The sequence below is a fragment of the Nyctereutes procyonoides genome, unplaced genomic scaffold (assembly GCF_905146905.1).
Source record: "Nyctereutes procyonoides isolate TBG_1078 unplaced genomic scaffold, NYPRO_anot_genome, whole genome shotgun sequence".
In the NCBI taxonomy this organism is placed as follows: Eukaryota; Metazoa; Chordata; class Mammalia; order Carnivora; family Canidae; genus Nyctereutes; species Nyctereutes procyonoides.
In genome coordinates this window covers 5,925,841-5,945,848 of record NW_026575051.1, presented here as the reverse complement: position 1 = coordinate 5,945,848, position 20,008 = coordinate 5,925,841, and the positions used below count along the sequence as shown (strand labels likewise).

General features: G+C 40.7%; 1 protein-coding gene across 8 annotated transcripts in view; it reads right to left on the bottom strand.

The window, feature by feature from the left end:
- Positions 1–19,702, bottom strand: part of CUNH6orf89 (chromosome unknown C6orf89 homolog) — a 35,494-nt gene extending 15,792 nt beyond the window's left edge. The window contains exons 1-5 of one of the 8 annotated variants that reach the window (XM_055330185.1): positions 19,267–19,550; positions 13,322–13,417; positions 12,238–12,342; positions 7,784–7,991; positions 7,126–7,339 (exon numbers count right to left, since the gene is read on the bottom strand). In XM_055330185.1, the coding sequence (XP_055186160.1) occupies positions 7,126–7,339; positions 7,784–7,972 (403 nt within the window). In that variant the 5' untranslated portion in view covers positions 7,973–7,991; positions 12,238–12,342; positions 13,322–13,417; positions 19,267–19,550. Of the gene's footprint in view, positions 1–7,125; positions 7,340–7,783; positions 7,992–12,237; positions 12,343–13,321; positions 13,418–19,266; positions 19,551–19,573 lie in introns of those variants that run through there. The other 7 variants (XM_055330183.1, XM_055330186.1, XM_055330188.1 and 4 more) reach the window with 7 other exon arrangements.
- Between the last annotated feature and the right edge of the window lie 306 nt (positions 19,703–20,008).

The following is a 20,008-nucleotide window of genomic DNA, read 5'->3' as shown; positions in this document are numbered from 1 at the left end:
TTGCATATGAGGCAAAGAACATCTCTAATGTATAATGAACTATTTATTTAAAGATTTTATTTATTTATTTGAGAGACAATAAGAGAGCCGGAGCAGAGGAGGGAAGCAGAAGTAAAAAGAGACTCCCTGCTGAGCAGGGGGCCCAATGTAGGGCTCCATTACAGGACTCTTGGATCACGATCCATGCTGAAGGCCGACACATAACTGACTGAGCCACCCAGGTGCCCCAGAGCTCCTATTTAATAAAAAATATTAAAAGGGCAAAGGATATGAATAAGTAATTCACAGAAAAACAAATATAAATGGCTTGTAAAACACATGAAAAAGACACCCAACTCCAGAATAATCAAAGAAATGCAACTTAAAATAAGATATCATTCTTTAGTTTTCTAACTGGCAAAACAATGCCAATATCCAGTGCACATATGCTGTTAATGAAAGTACACATTAGTATAAGTTTATGAAGACAATTTAGGGTAGTATTTATTAAAATCTAAAATGTGCAAAAAAATAAATAAATAAAATGTGCATGCCCTTTGGCCCAGCTGTTCTAAGAATTTCTTACAGAAATAATAGTACAAGTATATAAAAATTATATATATGAATGTCCCAGGTGCATTTTTTATAATAGAAAAAAAAGGACAAAAAAAACCTCTCTAGAAACTTAAATTATGGGATATTCACGAATAGAATATAAAATCCTGAAAAGTGTATATATTGCATTGAATAGATCTCCCAAAATTCAAGTCCTTCTGGAATGTCAGAATGTGACCACAATTGGAAATAGGATCTTTGCAGATGTTAACTAATTAAGATGAAGTCATCCTGAAGTAAATCTAATTTAAATGGTATCCCTATAAAAAGATGAGAGGACACACAAAGACACACAGAGGAAAAAAGGCCACATAAAGATGGACACAGAGATGGGGTTATGTTACCACAGCTAGGGAACACCACAGATTACTGGCAACCACCAATAGCTGGAAGAGGCAAAAAAGAATCCTCCCTAGAGGGAGTATAGCCTTACTAACATCTTGATTTTGTACTTCACGCTTAACAGAAGTGTGAGAGAAGAATTTCTGTTGTATTAAGCCATCCAGCCTGTGGTACTCACTGGAAGTATGAACATAAGTGCTTTTTCTATGTTGCATGTACCAAAATATCTTACATTTATATATGTTAAGTATACTTATCTATATAGCCATGGAAAAATTCAGGAGTATGTATATCAAATTATTACCAGCAGTTAGCTACATAAAGGAATTAGAGGGATCAAGAGAAATTTCCTTATTAAAAGTATATTTTTAAAAATAAAAATCTTAGGGGTGCCTGGATGGCTCAGTGGGTTAAGCATCTGCCTTTAGCTCAGGTCATGATCCCAGTCCTAGGATCTAACCCTGCGTCAGGCTCTCTGCTCAGTGGGGAGTCTGCTGCTTCCCCTGTGATCTCTCTCACTCTTGCTCTCTCTCAAATAATAAAAAATCTTAAAAAAAAAACAATAAATAAAAATCTTATACCTCTTCATTGTCTTTGTTTGTGTCCCATGTATTCTCCAAATAAAAATTTCTTTGAAGACCATGAAAACTTAAGCTGAGGATATCAACTACAAAATGTAGAGTTCAGTCATCTTAGAAGAAGGGAAGGCCTCTTAAGTGGTACCTGACAGGAGCAGAGACACTGGCCAGGCTGGCAGCCAGCAAAGGAAGAGGGGAAGTGATGAGAAAAAAGGATCACTGAAAGTAGCTTATGCCATCCATCTGAATTAGGGGAGCCAAACTTCATGGGGAAGAGCTACTTTTGATCTCTCTACAGCCCTGAGATCACCAAGGTAGATAAAGAATGTGCTTGTATTTTTGTGGGAAGGGACTGGGGAATGGCCAGGTAGTAAATTGTCTGGGTATATGTGGGGGTGTACGGTTGGGGCTCCTTTTTCTCTTTCCCGTAAAATCCCCAACAACAAAAGGAAAAGTACCCAGACTCCCAATCTGGCCTCCATCTATCTGAAAAGGCTTCATCTGATGCATTCTCTATACATCTGGCTGGAACCATCACACTGCAAAGTGAGCAAAATCTCTCCCTGGAAAATAGCCAACAGCACATAGCAGACCATCCCATGTCATTCCTGTACACAGGTCTTCTTCAGCCACCTTATATGCTGTATCTCACTTCTTTCTAGTCCTCTCTTTCTACCTATTCCCTCTTTGAGTAGCACCAGACAGACAGGCCTGCAGAAGTTGGATGGTCATCACCCAACTTTCAATGTCTAAGGTTTCTTTATTTCAAATAACTTTAAACTAGCTGTTTTAGATTTTAAAAAGGTGTGACAGAGAAGTGAAATCCCACATATTACACACACACACACACAGGAATATTACTCAATCATAAAAAGGATGAGAACTTGCCATTTGTGACAACACAGATGAACCTAGAGACTAAATTATGCTAAGTGAAGTAATAAGTCAGGCAAAGACAAATACTCTAAGATTTCACTTACATGTGGAATCTAAAAAAAAAAACCAAAAAAACAAAAAAAAGTAGCAACAGACCCATAAATACAGAGAACAAACTGATGGTTGCTAGAGGAAAGAGGAGTGAGGGAGGACAGGCAAAATGGGTGAAGGAGACTGGGAGACACAGACTTCCAGTTATGGAGTGGATAAGTCACGGGGATGAAAGGCACAGTTTAGGGAATCCAGTCAATGGTAATGTAACAGCACAGTATGGGGACAGATGGTAGCTACCCTTGTGGTGACCATAGCATAACATACAGACTTGTTCAGTCACTGTGTTGTACACCTGAAACTAACATAATTATGTGTCAACTATATTTCTGTTTTTAAAAAATGGTCTCTAATTGTGAGACTTTGGTCAATCCTCTGGCACATCAATCTCTTCATCTTTGAAAAAATGGTTAACTACTCTGTGATTGTTGTGACAACTGAGAAAATACATGGCCGCTGATATACAGTAGGTGCTTGACACAGTTGCTATTATCCCCTCAAATTTTATTTGCAAATAAACGAACAGGATATTCCCCGAGGTCTGACTTTTCATCTTCAGGCACTGGCCTAGACTGTGATTAGGTCCTTAGTTCTAAGTCCATGAATGATCTGCTATTCTCACAACTCCTTCATACTGCAAGATCTACGTTCATGGATGCATGAAGTTCCAATGCAGTTCAGATACAGAGATACACTTTCTCACTGTATATGAGGTCTCCTCAGTATAAATGGGTGTCATAATTAAAAATTATAGATGCCTAGGGGTGCCTGGCTGGCCCAGTCAGCAGAGCATGTGACTCCTTATCTCAGAATTGTGGGTTTGAGCCCCATGTTAGATGTAGATATTACTTAAAAATAAAATCTTTTTCAAAAAAAATTACAGATGCCTGAAGTAAACAAAGTAATTTGGGCCTAACATGCAGGAGCCTGGCTTGGCTGAGGGTGAGACAGCAGGCAGTGTGGCATGATGGAAAGAATACTAGAGTTAAGAAACAAAGGTTCAAGTACCAGTTTGGTATTTTGAGTTGGGTAAGCAAGTTACCTCCCCTCTCCTGTCCTCCATTTGCTCTTTACAAAATGGGGTTATGCACTAGATCCATGCTAAAGTTCCTTTTTAGCTCTAAGACTCAGCGATTCCATGGTAGGGTGAAAAATCAAGAGGATGGCTGGTAAGATCAAAGTGGATATAAAAATATGAGCCAGAGGGGTAAAACAAGAACTGAGAATTTGACTGAGAAGGGAAAACTATGAGTTAATATGATAAAGGTTTCAAACAACAAGTCAAATATTACCCATAAGGGTGCAGGCCAGGAAGATGAGCTGGGTTGAATGCCTAGGAAAAGACTAGATTGGGAAAATTCTAAAGAGCCAAGAGCTTAGCTTATCTTTGGATCTGTAGTATCAGCCACAAAACCTTGTTCCAGGCACTAGGGAGCTGAAAGCTTCTGGTGAGCTGAGACAGAGTGCAGAACTCCCAAATCAACCTTTTTTCCCCCAAAATCAACCGTTCCCCCCCCCAAAATCAAACTTAAAGCTAGATTCTTCAGGTATACTGTGTAGCTACACACTACCCCCAGCAGAAGCTAAGAGCTCAGACTCTGAGGATAGGATGCCAAATCATGGTTTCATGACTTACTAGCCTTGGGACTTTGGGCAAGTGACCTAATGTCACCATACTTCGGTGTCTCCATCCTTAAAACGGGCATAAAACCAGAACTTACTTCACAGGGATATTGTAAAGATTAAATGAGGCAATATATGGAAAACCCTCTGAACAAGGTCTGGCATCCGGTCAATACTAAGTAAGTGTCAGCTTATTTATTTTCTGCTACAGAGTGGGAGGATGACGTGAGTCACTACAGAGTCACTTCATTTTTCGCATCAAGAGGATTCAGAAGCAGGGTTTCCTATCCAAGGCTGGAACTGAGAAAAAGAACCTTACTTCTGTTGCCTTTAGTTCCCCAGGTGGAGTCAAAAGGAAAAAGTACCAGAGGTCAGGAGGAAAACTAGTACCATTGGTGGGGGTGCCTCGGGTACATCAGCACTGCATTGCCCTCCATCATTCTCAAAAGGCCACTGCAAAAAGTGTCAGATGACCAGGAGGTGGGGGGGATGGACAGACGGACAGATGACAGGTTACACAGACAGGCCAGCCTGTAGGAAATAATATGCTTGGGGGCCTTCCTTCAGGGTGCTGGATCTGTCATGACATTCTCTCTACATTTATTTCAAAGTTATCACTAAGCAATCTTGAATAAAAGGCAGTTGTTTTTTGGTACCAAGACATTAGGAAAAATAACTTTATTTTTTTCCTTTTCTAGCCCTCTTGCAGGCCCAGTTCCTATTTCTTGTACCTAATTCTCCCCAATATGTTTCTATTTACTCCTTATAATATTATGCATTCCTTAGTTTCCTTCCAAATGATATGCAAAATACTATTAGTTTTACGTGGCCACAGCTTCCCAGAATGATCACACGCAGGAAAATATGGTGCATCAATATCCACATTTACAAGTAAAAGCAGCACTTTTAATAGAGTCAACAACATTAGAGCTAAAACCACACCCTTCCAATGCTTTCTCTTTACAACTGAGCTCCAAGGAGTCATTTTATTTCCATCTGCAAGGCAAAATATTCATTTGGAGTAGACCCAACAGTTAGGCTTGCTGATGAGACGCTAAGGTTTCTTGAATTATTAGACTCTGATTTAGAGAATAAGGAATCATGGTCCAACAACACTCACTTCTTAATTCAACAGCCTGTGGAAATTTCCCTTATAGGATGGGGAGAAAAGAAAGTAACTACCATCAGCTTGGTGCTAAACACTGCTGACTTCATCTCTGTGTGCCAAAGAGCAGAAGATACCTTGAGGGAGGCAGTGAGAGGAAGACTGGAAAGGAGGCTGATGCATGTGAGAAAGCACCATAGGCTGGCCTGACAAGTTTCTCTGGATCTTTCCCTCACGTGCTCTGGACCTTCCTGATAAGGGTGTTGGAAACATCTTTTTTTTAAGCTTTGTTGATGCCTTTTTTTTTTTTTTGGATGACATTTGAAAAACAACCCTAATTTATACCTGGAATTAAAAACTTTCTATATATGAGCTAATTAAGGAAAAAAAAAACCTCATGAGGCTTTTTGTCTTATAATGTTCCTTCCCTCTGATTTTAGTATAATTTTGGATATCTTTCCATAATTTCCTCCCTCGAGTATACAAAAATAGCTTTCAAGGAAGACTCAATCCAAGTGATTTTTATGACTGACTAGATCTTGGCTTAAAGAGTGGCATTATAGGGGGATCCCTGGGTGGCTCAGCGGTTTAGCGCCTGCCATCAGCCATCAGCCCAGGGTGTGATCCTGGAGTCCTGGGATCAAGTCCCACATCAGGCTCCCTGCGTGGAGCCTGCTTCTCCCTCTGCCTGTGTCTCTGACTCTCTCTCTCTCAGGCTCCCTGCGTGGGGCCTGCTTCTCCCTCTGCCTGTGTCTCTGCCTCTCTCTCTCTCTCTCCGTGTGTCTCTTATGAAAAAATAAATAAAATCTTTAAAAAAATAAATAAAACAAAGAGTGGCATTATAAAGCGTAACTTCCAATAGGAAATTTTGCTGGAAACAACACTGAAGAGGAAACATACTTCCTAAGCCTAAAGGTTTCAGAACACAGTTACACAAAAAGTTCTGAAATCCATCTGTGAAATTAATCTACATATTCCTTCATATAGGCAATAAGATTAACACAAACAAAATAATAAAATCCGCCCTTCTTTCTCAAAAAGTAAATTTCAAGTCTTATGCTATTCTCAAAAGGAAAGTCCTCAAATGGTGTGTCAGACTAGAAATTCCTGTGCTGCCACTGATGGCACCATTACTAAGTAAAAGTGCCTCTTAAGTCCAATTGATTGGCCAAAATGAACACTTCAGAGTGTTAAATAAGCACACTGTGAAACAGAGAGAAAAGACTAAACTAAAAGACCATGACAAACTGGGACAAAAATCTAGTCCAACAGGCAAGGACTACTAGAGGACCTGGTTAAAAGTAAACTGGACTCAGACGCTTTCAGTAAATCAAGAGCTATTTATTAAAATGTCTATTACGGGGGATCCCTGGGTGGCGCAATGGTTTGGCGCCTGCCTTTGGCCCAGGGCGCGATCCTGGAGACCCGGGATCGAATCCCACGTCGGGCTCCCGGTGCATGGAGCCTGCTTCTCCCTCTGCCTGTGTCTCTGCCTCTTTCTCTCTCTCTGTGACTATCATAAATAAATAAAAATTTAAAAAAAATGTCTATTACGGAGGAGAGGGTACACAGGGGAGAAAAGGATGATTAAGACAGGTTCAGATCCTTCCTATAAACAAAACACTCCTATCACATGTGCTTTGGAATCAGGGGGTTTGAATATGGCTCCCCCAGAAGTGTTTTTCTGGCAAGTTTCTTCATCTCTCTGAGCCTTAGTTTCTCAATCTGCAAAACAGGGATAATAAAACCCATCCCACAGAGTTTTGGTGGGGACTGAATTAAATGAGACAAGATAGGGAAAGTGTCTTTCATTAGATGTCAATACATGATATTCCTTTCCCATTGTATACTGTCAAGAAAGCTGTATCTCATAAGTAGTAAAATGCAGCATTCTACCTGGAAAGAGTCTGTCTTCATCACCCCCATGCAGAGGAACTCCCTTATTTTCTGGCATATACTTCTTGGTAATGGGCAAGGACATCAGCCGGATGTGATGGATGAGTGAGCGCCAGGTGCGAGCTCCAGAAAGCACCGGTTCAGGTGGTAATGGGCTGAAAGGTTGAATCACAAAGTAGGCAGTGAGCAAGATTAATCCCAGGGTTACAAGGACCTATAAGGAAAGACAGGAAAAGGATTAATGATTGTCCCCAGAAACAAAATACTTTAATACCAAGGAAAAAACCGACCTCTTCTATTATTTCCAATGTGCCTTAGGAACTAATCCATTTTCATAAACAAGCCATTTACATTCACTTGTGAATACATTTAAAGTTTGAGAACTATGAGGATTGCAAGGCTCCCCAAGCTTCTATCATATGACCTGGGGCTATGTCCACCATTAAAAACTACGCACAAATACAGTCTAACTATACATAGCTTTCATCTAGGATATTTAACAAAATAGTCAAGTTTCCTAGAAACACATGGTAACAAAGGCCAATTTATTCCCAGAACAATGAAGGTTCAGTGATGGAATAGCCAACAGCAGTTTTGGGAGAGAAAGTTGAAGAGTTTGTGCTCTGTAAGGTATCTCCACGTCAGAACACATTTTTACCTTATACATGGCTATCAGGAGAGGATACTGGGGCGGCCCCCTCTGAGGTTCATTCTTTTCCAGCAGCTGTCGGATAAATTTTTCAATTGCTTTCTCTGACATGCCACACTGATGGCCTGTTTGTCTCACCAGATCAACAGTCTCTGAAAGTTTGTCGTAAATGCTGAGCTCATTGGCAGCAAGATCCATGTCTTCCAATACAAAATCCCTGAGAGAAAGAAAATAAAATGTAAAAAGGAGGATGGTTTATTTCAAGTACTTCCTCCTCAAAGCTCCTTCCTTTAGAAAGGTGCTCCCTGACTACCTACGGGGCAGGACCAGCTTTGTTTTTACCAACCCACTGCAGGCCAATGCTGTTTTGCTGCTTTTTTTTTCTTTTTTAATATTTTATTTATTTATGAGACACACAGAGAGAAAGAGAGGCAGAGACACAGGCAGAGGGAGAAACAGGCTCCATGCAGGGAGCCCAACGTGGGACTAGATGCCTGGTCCCCAGGATCACGCCCCAGGGTGAAGGTGGCGCTAAACCTTTGAGCCACCCGGGCTGCCCCAGGCCAATGCTTTTGTAAAGCAAATCTGCGTCTAGACAATGTCAAGTTAGTGCTGCACTGCTTTTAAGCATTTCTTAATTGTGAGCTAGTAACAGTTTTACGGACCAGCACCAGTTGCCACACACTTTGAGGAGTACTAACTAGTCTAGAGCACAATAAATCCCTAATAGCATTCTGAAACATTAGTGCCGTCCAAAATGATTGCTGAAACCAATCACAAGAGGTCCGCTACTGGTAATTTACTTGAATAAAAAGAAACGCAATATGGAGTGTTGTTGATTTTATTTCTTGGGCATTTACATAAGATATGCCTTTTAGCAACATAGAGGGAGGAACTAATCACTGAAAGTGAGATTTACTGTGGGGAACATGCTGATATGCTTTGTTACTGGCAGAGCAAGAATTCCAGGCAACACAAAAACCATGGCTCTGGGACTCTTCAGACCTTGCAGGTTGCAGTCCTCTTGTTTTTTTTGCAAATAGGATTTTAGACAATAAAGAGCCTTTTATTTGTATTTCTATATACTTAAAAGACCTAAGATCTTTCATTTCAAAATTCAACTTCTCATAGTTACTTCAGAGCAAAATTGTTTCACAGTGGCTATTGAGAATAAAAGGTAAAAATCAAAGTGGCTAAGTAGAATACTCACTTGTAACATCTGTAAAATTCAATTACAGTTCTTTTAAAAAAAGTGTTTGTTACAAAACAGTATTTTCCTTCATTTACAGAAGGAAAAATAGTACTTGGGATTTATGCTCTCTTCTATTGGTCTTTTTCTCTCTTAAATGTAAAGGTCCTTTTATCTCACATACTTCAATCCCAAAGTACTTCTAACCCCAAACAGCACTGACATGGTACAATTCTATTTTTTTAGTAAGGAGATGCTGCCCCCTGTAGAGCAGAGGACAACAGTCTTTGGAGCTCAGTGGAGAAAAGCAGGCCCTCAGTGCCACCAACCAGCAAGCCCTCAGCCTATCTCCCCCTCTGGCAGCGCCTCCTGGACTGTTTGGTTCTCTTTAGGACTATTAAATCTTTAGTTCACTAGTTTTCATTAGAATCACCTGGAGAGTTTTTAATGAACGCTCATACCAGGGCCTCAACCCAAACCAATTAAATCAGAATCAGACTTCTAATGGTGAATTAACAGGCAGGAATAACAACTTTGGGGAATTGGTTTGGGAGGGGAGAACACCCCACACCCAAAGAGGCTAAATCCCTTCTCCAAAGTCTTTGCTCTTGCTCAGAGTGTATGGTTTTTGTTTGTTTTTTTTAAGATTTCATTCATTGATTCATGAAACACACACAGAGAGAGGCAGAGACACAGTCAGAGGGAGAAGCAGGCTCCATGCAGGGAGCCCGACGTGGGCTATCCTGGGTCTCCAGGATCACACCCTGAGCCGAAGGCAGCGCTAAACCGCCAAGCCACCTGGGCTGCCCTGGTGTGTTTTTTATATTTTTTATAGGCTTTCATTTCAAGGTTCGGATAAAAGGATGGTATAAACTCTTCAAATGGTGCTGAGACAACTAGTTATCTACATGCAAAAGAATGTGAAGTAGGACCCTTTCTTCTACCATACACAAAAAGTAACTCAAAATGGATCAAAGACATAAACTTAACTGAAACTATAAACTCTTAGAAGAAAACATAGGGGAAAACTTTCATGACATTGGATTAGGCAATGGTTTCTTAAGGCACCAAAAGCATAAGCAGCAAAAAAAAAAATTACATTATATTTAATTACATTAAATTAAAATTTAACAATTTTTGTACTGCAAATGATACCATTTAGGAAAGTGAAATGACAACCCAAAGAATGGGAGAACATATTTGCAAACCATATACCTGATAAGAGACTGGTATTCAAAGTACAAAAAGAATTATTACAACTCAATAATAGAAAGATGACCCAATTTTAAAATGGGCAAAGGATGTGAATAGACATTTCTCCAAAGAAGATACACAAATGGCCAATAAATTCATGAAATGATGTTCAAAATCATTAGCCATCAGGGAAATACAAATCAAAACCACAGAGACACCACTTCACAACCACTGGGATGGCTATAATAAAAAAGTCAGATAATAAATTGGCAAAGATGTTGAGCACGCGGAACCCTTGTACGCTGCTGGTGGGAATATGATATGGTACAGCTACTTTGGAAAACAGTTTGACAGTTTCTCAAAAATTTAAACACAGTTATCATATGATCCAGTAATTCCACTTGTATGAACCCAAGAGAACTTAAAACATATTTCCACATAAAAACTTGTACAACAAAAAAAACTTGTACAAGAATTCATATCCAAGCAGCATTATTCATAATAGCTCAAAAATAAAAGCAATCTAAATATCCATGAACTACTAAATGGATGGATAAAATGTGGTATATCCATACAATGAAATACTATTAGACAATAAAAATGAATAAAGTATGGGGATCCCTGGGTGGCTCAGTGGTTTAGCACCTGCCTTCGGCCCGGGGCGTGTTCCTGGGGTCCCGGGATGGAGTCTCACATCGGCCTCCCTGCGTGGAGCCTGCTTCTCCCTCTGGCTGTGTCTCTGCCTCTCTCTCTCTCACACATGAATGAATAAATAAAATCTTAAAAAAAAAATGAATGAAGTATTGATATATGCTACAACATAGGTGAACCTTGAAAATACTATGCTAAGTGGAAGAAGACAGTCACAAAAGATCACATAATGCTACATCAATAAAATGCAAAAAAGTCAAGAACAGAGGCGATCTATAGAGACAGGAAGTAATAAGTGGTTATCCAGGGGAGAGACAGGAGAAGAATGGGGAGTGTTAGTAAATACAGGGTCTCTTTCTGGAGTGAGAAAAATGTTCTAAACTTAAATAGTGGTGATAGGGGCATCCCAGGTGGCTCAGCAGTTTAGCGCTGCCTTTAGCCCAGGGTGTGATCCTGGAGACCCGGGATCGAGTCCCACGTCGGGCTCCCTGCATGGAGCCTGCTTCTCCCTCTGCCTGTCTCTCTGTGTCTCTCATGAATGAATAAATAAAATCTTTAAATAAATAAATAAATAAATAAATAAATAAATAAATAAATAAATAAATAAATAAATAAATAGTGGTGGTAGTTGCACAACTTTGTGAGTATACTAAAAATATACTAAAAATGTACACTGAATTATACATTTCAAATGGGGAATTTTATGGCATATAAAGCTCCATAAAGACATTTAAAAAATGTGTATTTCTAGAATTTGAACCTAAGATTGTTGTGGTATTTATTACACTACACTGCTATGATCTAAGTCACTTGGTCTATATTCTCATCTAAAAAATAAAAGGACTAAACTAAGGTTTTCAAAGTCTCCTCTGGCTCTAAAATTTTAAGAGTAAATGAAGACTTCAGGAAGTAGAAAAAATTCAATTCATTAGAAACTAAAGACTAGTGCTGAACTGCATTCCTATGTTACCACTTCCTGTTATGCCATCCTATATACCAGGCACAGTGAAACATCTTAATAAATTATCACATCAATCCCAGAAGGTAGGTGTGATTTTTTTTATACGTTTTTAATTTTAATTCCAGTATAGTTAACATACAGTGTTCTATCAGTTTAAGGTGTACAATATGATTCAACAATTGTATACATTACCCAGTGCTCATCATAGTTAAGTGCACTTTTAATCTCCTTCATCTTTTTACCCCACCCCCCCCCACCAACCTCCCCTCTGGCATGCCTCAGTTTGTTCTCTATAGTTAAGAGTCTGATTTTTGTTTTGCTTTGCCAAAAGGTAGGTGTGATTAATCCCATTTCACAGATATTGAAACTAAGACTCAGAAAGGTTCCATAACTTGCTGGGATGTGAAGTCAGGTGTGCCTGACTTCAGGGCTGATGCTTTTAATCTTTATGTATGCTGCCTCCCTTACCAAGTATTTTCCTATTCTGAGCTGGTAGTGCAGAAACCACACCGTGTCGCTCGATTATCAAAACTGAGTGCTTGAGAACTGGAAAAGTGACAACTACAATGATTCCTGGAAAAAGAATAAAGCAGCAACTTATTACAATATTTTCCATATCATGATTTTGTGACTAGTGATTCTAGAGACAGCATTTTTCTGTTGAAATTAACAAGGACATTCTAGGCAAGCAAGCAAAGATAATGTTCAAACAAACTACAATTAACTACCCAACAATATCCAGTCAAAATCCATTAAAATTCAGTAAAAAAAAAAAAAAAAAGCAGAAAAAAGAACAGTGAGAATTCTAGAAAAAATTTCAGTAAAAAAATTTAAAATGTTGGAAGGTGGAGCAAATGTAGGTATCCCTCAGGCAGAAAAAAACATCATATTAGTGTGCCTTTAGGAGAACCGTGAAGGGAACAAAAGTGTAAGCGAGGAGAGCCAACTACCATCTTTTCTGATGACTATTTCACAACTTTCATAAATCTCCGCCTAATTTTAATATACATAAACATCTCACTAGACTCTGTATTGCAAAAACAATGGGATTTTTTTTTTGTAATTCAACCATACAATGGCATTACGATACTGAATATATTTTTGCAAGCTGTACATCCTTCTTCCTTGACATTCTGACATATTTCCCAAGTTACTGGAAGGGGCATTACTAATAATTTCATAAAGTTTTTAAGAGCACATGGGGATCTTCATAAGAAGCCCTTCTTTCGACTTTGGTTAGACCAGTGGTCCTCAACGGGGGTGATTCTGGACAGACGACATTTGGAAAGTCTGGAGACATTTTTGATGTTCACATTTGAAGGGTACTGGCATCTAGTAGATATGATGTTAATTAAATACACACAAATAATGTTTCTTTGGGTTGGAATTTCATACTAGCAAAGCAGCTCCCTTGCTGTAATCTGAAAGTCGGCCCTCAACACAATGATTTATATTAAAAAAAAAAAAAAAAGTCAAACACCAACTCATGACTAAGAAACAAGTATCAGGGGACTGACTGTAATCAGTTGAGCCTTGACAGCAATCCCTTTACCTCCAGAAAGAAAGAAGATCCAACTCTGGCAGGAATGAACTTTGCCACAGAGGGAAGTTCCAAAGAGTGAGCTTGACTCCCAACAGTGGCTTACACCTGCAAGGGCACAGGCAGGGTCACTAGCAGAATTATGACAATCAAGGTATCATGCACTACCCTAGACATAATGAATTGCCAGAACCTCTGAGAGTGGGACCCAGGTGCAGAAGTATTCAAAGCTCTTCCCTGTTGATTAAAGGCACACCCTCAATTAGGAGACACTGCTTTAGAACAGCAGTTCTCAACTAGGGGTGATTTTACTCTCCGGGGGACATCTGGCAAAGTCTGAAGATATTTTAGATTGTCAAAACTGGAGGGGCACCCCTGGCATCTAGGTGGTAAAGACTAAACATCCTACAGAGACAGGCCCCCATAACAAAGAACTGTCCCACTCAAACTGGTTAAGAGTGCTAAGGTTAAGAAATCTTGCTTTCAAGGGAGGCCAGGGTGGAGATGAGGAGGGAGGTAAACTAGGAGGCTGTTCACTTCAGAAGGAGCATCTAAGGAATAGAAGGAAGCCACTGACAGCTCTAATGAGATGTTCTCCACAATTCCTTCTGGGTCTCAGTCTAGAAAAAAACAGGACAGAGGCACAGCTGGTAGAATGACTCTGACAGAACTTACCAATAAAAATGATTTAAAGCAGAAAACAGATTAAGAGGTCAGACTAAATATAAACTTCTGCTTTGTCCTGTTTAATACAGAATTCCTTTATAGTTATAAATACATCCTAAACACTGATTTGACATCACCCAGGAGGTTCTTAGTTTTCCAAACTAAACAGCTGTGCCAACTACACAACTCTGAGACGCAATATTGATGTATCTAGCTAAAACATGAAAGGAGAAATGCTATAATTCAAAAAGAAAGTTTCAAAAGTCCATCTAAATAAGTCCTAATCAGGGGCGCCTGGGTGGCTCAGTTGGTTAAGCATCTACCTTCAGCTCAGGTCATGATCCTGGGGTCCTGGGATCGAGCCCTGCATCAGGTTCTCTGCTCCCTCTGCCCTACCCTTCCACTCCCCTCTGCTCGCTTTCTCTCTCTCAAATAAATAAAATCTTTAGAAAATATAAATATGTCCTAATATTCAATAGTGGGGGCAATATCCAGAGTAATATTAAATTTTCTTTTCTGGTACTAGGTTCTTTAGTACTACGCTAGCTATGCAGTTTGATAATCCATTCCTCAGTTTTAGGAACAAATTCCATTCTATTTTATCCATTGATTCCCATCAATTGAAGATGTTCTACTAAAAGGAAAAACAGGAGGCCTTTGGATTGTGATAAAAATCACTAAGAAAAAATAAACATCATATTAAAAGGAAAAATAGCTGATGAACATTAAAACAACAGGACTTAAAAGAGTAGGGATATAAAAATGTAGAAAGTGCTTAAAATGTACAACTGAGGGAAATATTTTTTGTAGTTTTATCATCACTTGACTCTTTCTGGACATCTCTGTCCAGTGAAACTTAGTGAGTCATACTTTCTTCACTCGCTGAAAATATGCCTCTTCCACTTTTTCCAATTGCTTACTTTGAAAAATTTCAAGACTCCAGAAAAGCTGAAATGGTAAAATAAACACTTGTATATCCTTTACTTATTAGATTTGTTGATTGTTAACATATGACCACATTTGTTTTATCTGTCACTTCTCTTTCTGCTTTTGCCAAAACCACTTAAAAGTTAGTTGCAACACATCATGGAATCACTTCTAAATATTTCAGCATGCATCTCCTCAGAATAAGGACACTGTTGTACTTAATCATAAGCATAATTATCATACCTATTAAGACAACTCTCTAACATTACCTAATACCCACTCCACAGTCAAATTTCTGTTAAAAAAAAAAAAAGCCATATAGTTTTTTAGAAACCCAGGATCCAATCAATAGTCATCCAATCACAATTAGCTATCATGTCTCTATGGTCTATTTAAATCTAAAACAGATCCTGGGTTTGTTTGTTGTTTTGCCCTTTATGATATGAACATATCTGAAGCAGTAACCCCCACATTTTAAAACTTTTTTCTACCTGGTCCTATCCACACCTTTTCCAGTTTCTACCATTAAAACAATGACGACAACCCCTTCCTTCAGAGCCAACCTCCTTTACAAAAAAAATTAAAAAGACGTAACTTCACCTTCTTCTTTCTCGGGTCTCCATTTGTTTATTAACCTCTTGAAATCATATTTTTGCCCCCCTCACACCACTGATACTGCTCTCACTCAGGTCACCAGTGGTTTTCTACATGCCAAGTCCAAAGGATGTTTTCTCAACTATCACCTTACCTGACCTCTCTGCAGAAGCTGCTATTGCTATCTATGCTCTCCCTCAAGTGCTCTCAAACTCTGGCATAATTCTTTCTCTTTTCTGAAAGACTATACCCCTGAATGCTGGTATTCACTACAGTTGTCCTTGATCCTCTCATTTCCTCCATAACTTTTTTTTTTAAGATTTTATTTATTCATGAGAGACACAGAAAGAGAGGCAGAGCCATAGGCAGAGGGAGAGACCGGCTCCCCACAAAGAGCCCAACACAGGACTCAATCCCAGGACCCTGGGATTGTGACCTGAGCCAAAGGGAGATGCTCAAATACTGAGACACCCAGGTTTCCCATCATTCCCTCCATGGCTTTGACCACCACCTATTAGTGATTCCCAAATCTCTTCTCCAGTCTTAAACTCTCCAGAACTCCAGACCCATCCATCTATCTACCAGACACACTGGCCGAAATTTCCTGCTGTACCCCTCTATGTAACGTGTCCATAACTGACTTCTTATTGTCCCCCTGTAACTCATTTTTCCTACTATATTGTTTTGGAATTTATATCTGTTTTGGAACAGAAATGCTAGTTCTCCAAATTTAAAACCCTCTTCCTTCTTCCTCACCACCAATGAACTGATCACTAAATCCTCAATTCCACCTCCTGTATGGTTCCCACATTCATCATCTCCTCTTTAGTCCTACATTAATGGCAGTGAAGGCCCTCAACATTCTCTCCATGGACCATCACAAAGATATACTTAATCTCTATACTATCCTCCTCTCCAATCCATCCTCTACTCTCCACAAATTGCTTTTCTGAAACACAAACTGGTTCATGTTACTTGTCTGTTTAAAGCAACTTCCCTGAGGGCGCCTGGGTGGCAGAGCTGGTTAAGCGTCTGACTTTTGATTTTGGCTTAGGTCAGGACCTCAGGTTTGTAAGATCAAGATCCAGATCAAGACCCAGCATAAAAAAAAAAAAAAAAAAAAAGACCCAGCATAGAGTCTGTTTAAAATTCTCTCCAGGGACGCCTGAGCCTGAGTACCTCAGGGGTTGAGCCTCTGTCTGCAGGGGGGGGAATAGGTGATGGGATCCCAGGTCCAGGAATCAAGTCCCCATCTGACTCCCTGCAAGGGGCCTGCTTCTCCCTCTATGTCTCTGTGTCTCTCACGAATAAATTAATGAAATCTTAAAAAAAAAAAATCCTCTCTCTTCCTCTCTAAAAAATAAATAAAGCAACTCCCTTGAATCCCCATGCCCTGCTGCAGAACAATTTAGCACCATGGGTTAAGCAACCAATGGAGTTGGGAAAAGCTAGATAATTCCTTGATCTTCCATCTACTCTGTAGCCATGAGACACTCCTTAATCTAACCTCAGAGTTTTCATTATTTTATGAAACGAGGATAACTCTGTTTCCAACACTGTCATTAATGGATTACAAGATGATAAATGTAAAACATTTGTCCCGATACCCAAATTTAATATTTAATACTATAAGATGAAGTCCAAATTACTTAGCATGGCCCTTTCCAACCTGGTCACTGATTACCTGTTCAGTCTCATTTCCCATTCCTTCCACACACATTTCACTGCCATATCATTACACATCTTTTTGCTTTTGCACAAATAATTTCCTCTGCCTAAAAAGTCTAGCTCCCGTGCTTTTCCAATGAATGAACTCCTTTATTTCAGCCGTGATGTTTGTCCTTGGAACCTTAAACACAACCCTTATCATTCTGTATTATACCTATTTTCATGTCTCCTCACACTAAATTGTTTCTTGTGTTAAAAAGAAAATCAAAGGCCCAAAATGGTGTCCCTTAGCTTCAGTTAACCAAGACTTACCACCTAACCTAACTGCACTTTCAAAATCCCCTAAAACTTTAACCAATCAACATGGAATTTCTGGTCAGCTCTAGAGAATTTACTGATAGAACTCCTCCCATTCAGAGTGACATTGCCTTTAAAAAAAAAGGGGGGGGGTCTTTATTCTACACTCTTATTTTTTTTAAAGATTTTATTTGTTTTTAGAGAGAGAGAGAGAGAATGGGGGGGCAAAGGGAGAATCTCAACTGAGCACCTCCCACCCCCCACCCCCCCAACTAGGGCTCCATCTCACAACCAAGATCATGATCTAAGCTGGAATCAAGAGTTGGATGCTTAACCAATTGAGGTACTCAGGCACCCCTCCACTTTTTTTTTTTTAAAGATTTTATTTATTTAAGACAGAGAAAGAGATAGCAAGAATAGGGGGGAGAGGGAGAAACAGGCTCCCCTGACATGAGGCTCAACCCCAGGACCCCAGGATAATAACTGTAGCTCAAGGCAGACACTTAACTAACTGAGCCACCCAAACACCCCCCACCAACCTTTTAAAGATTGTATTCTTTGAGAGAGACAGAGATAGCGATGGAGACCCTCTCTACTTTTAAAAACCTTTCCTTTCCTGTAGCCCTAGGAGCTCCCCTCTACTTGCTAGATGGAAAGCTGCCGGATTCATGAATTGAATAAAGCCAACTGTATCTTTAAAACTTACTCACTTGAATTTTTGTTATTTAACACGTGAAAGCAAGAGATAAATGGAATACATAACAACAGAAAAAACTAAGAACAGACATGGAATTCACCTCAGGGACAGGAAACCTAATCAATGTCTACTAAACAAATTCATAGGAAGGCTCCAAAGCGATCATTCATTCCCAAACTATTCATTTTACCTCTTATTGTTCTTATTCTTAAAAATACATCAGCCTAAGGAGGCTTTAGATGAAACCTAAATGGAAGGTTTAGGAACCTCCCATTTAGACACTCTCTATGCTGTTCTAGGGCAGCTGTAAGAGGAACAGGGATTCAAACCGGGTCTTGAAAACTGTTTTGGGGGATCACTGGGTGGCTCAGTGGTTTGGCGCCTGCCTTCAGCCCAGGGTGTGATCCTGGAGTCCGGGGGTTGACTCCCACGTCGGGCTCCCTGCATGGAGCCTGCTTGTCCCTCTGCCTGTGTCTCTGCCCCTCTCTCTGCCTCTCATAAATAAATAAATAAATGAAATCTTTAAAGAAAAAAAAAAAAACAAAACTGTTTTGGTCAAAAGCAGAAAGGGCCTGACAGGGCAACAAAGGTATGCAAGCTGGCCTATGTGAACTGCAGTCAAAACTTCGATGTAGAAAAATTGTATGTGGGTTGTTCTTTGCAGAGAAATTGTGATAAACTCAAATGCACAATTTTATTAAGGGACAAATGCTCATAGAGGATTCCACCAAGGGAACAACCAAATGAGCAACCTTATTAAAAAGTGGGAGTAATATGTATCTGGAAGTAGTTTCTATGACAAAGTGATGACGGACTAACGTACTCGCAAATACCAAGGCTACGCAGGCTCTTAAGCAGGAGGTGTGCCAGCAGGGTTAATGATCTTAAAACACTATGGAACACAAGACAGGCGATTTTTCTGTACTAAAAGGTGATAACGAACAGCTCAACCGGTCAAACCAACTTTCTGGAATTCTAGATGCTACGCTCTTATGTACCAAGTCCACACCTAAACTTTTTCCTCAAAAAATAAAATAAAAAACAAAAAATAAATTTCCTCAATAGGAAAAGATATTGGGGGGGGGCGGGGAATCTATTCTCAGTATACCAGAAAAATTAGAGATCCGTCAGCAAGGCAGGGACACCGAGACTTGGCTGGCGCCAGTCGTGTTTCGGACACCGCTGTGACCGGCCCCGCCGAGCCAAGGAAAGCAAAGTCGTCTCGAGGGAGCCGACCCTGGCGGGGGGGCTGGGGAGGAGTCGCCGGGGGGCCGTCAGTCTGCGAAACACCAGCGGCTCAGAAACGGGGCTTGCGCAGGGGCAAGCGGCTGCGCGAGGATGTCACAGACGGGCGCGGCGGTGAGGCTGTCACACGGCGGCCGCCCCCCTCCCGGCCTCGGGCCCCAGTCACTCACATGCGGGGCCCGCGCCCCCTCGGGCTCCTCCCGCCTCGGGGACTGCAGCCGCCGGGCGAGGAGGGTAAACCGACTTCCTGCTTCCGGGGGCGTAACCCGGAAGTAGCTCCCGCGCCACAGCCGAGGCCGCACGCCCTCGGGTAGGTCTTTCTTCGTGCCCCGCGCTGCCGTCAGCAGCAGAACCCGCGACGGCTGCCGGGCGAACTCCCGCGAGACCTGGAGGGCACGAGTTCTGGCTCCCCCTGGCGTCAGACTCTTCTGGCGGGGCGGGTCAGTCCCTGCCCGGCAGGGTCTGTCCTCTTCGCGTTGTGCGACGGGCGTCGCAGCCGCGCGGATGCGCTCAACAAGCTTGTGCTGCGCCCCGCACTACCTGCCGGGCCCGAAGATAGGCATCAAGGGGTGGGCGCGGGAGGGACGGGTAGTGGAGGGCAGGCC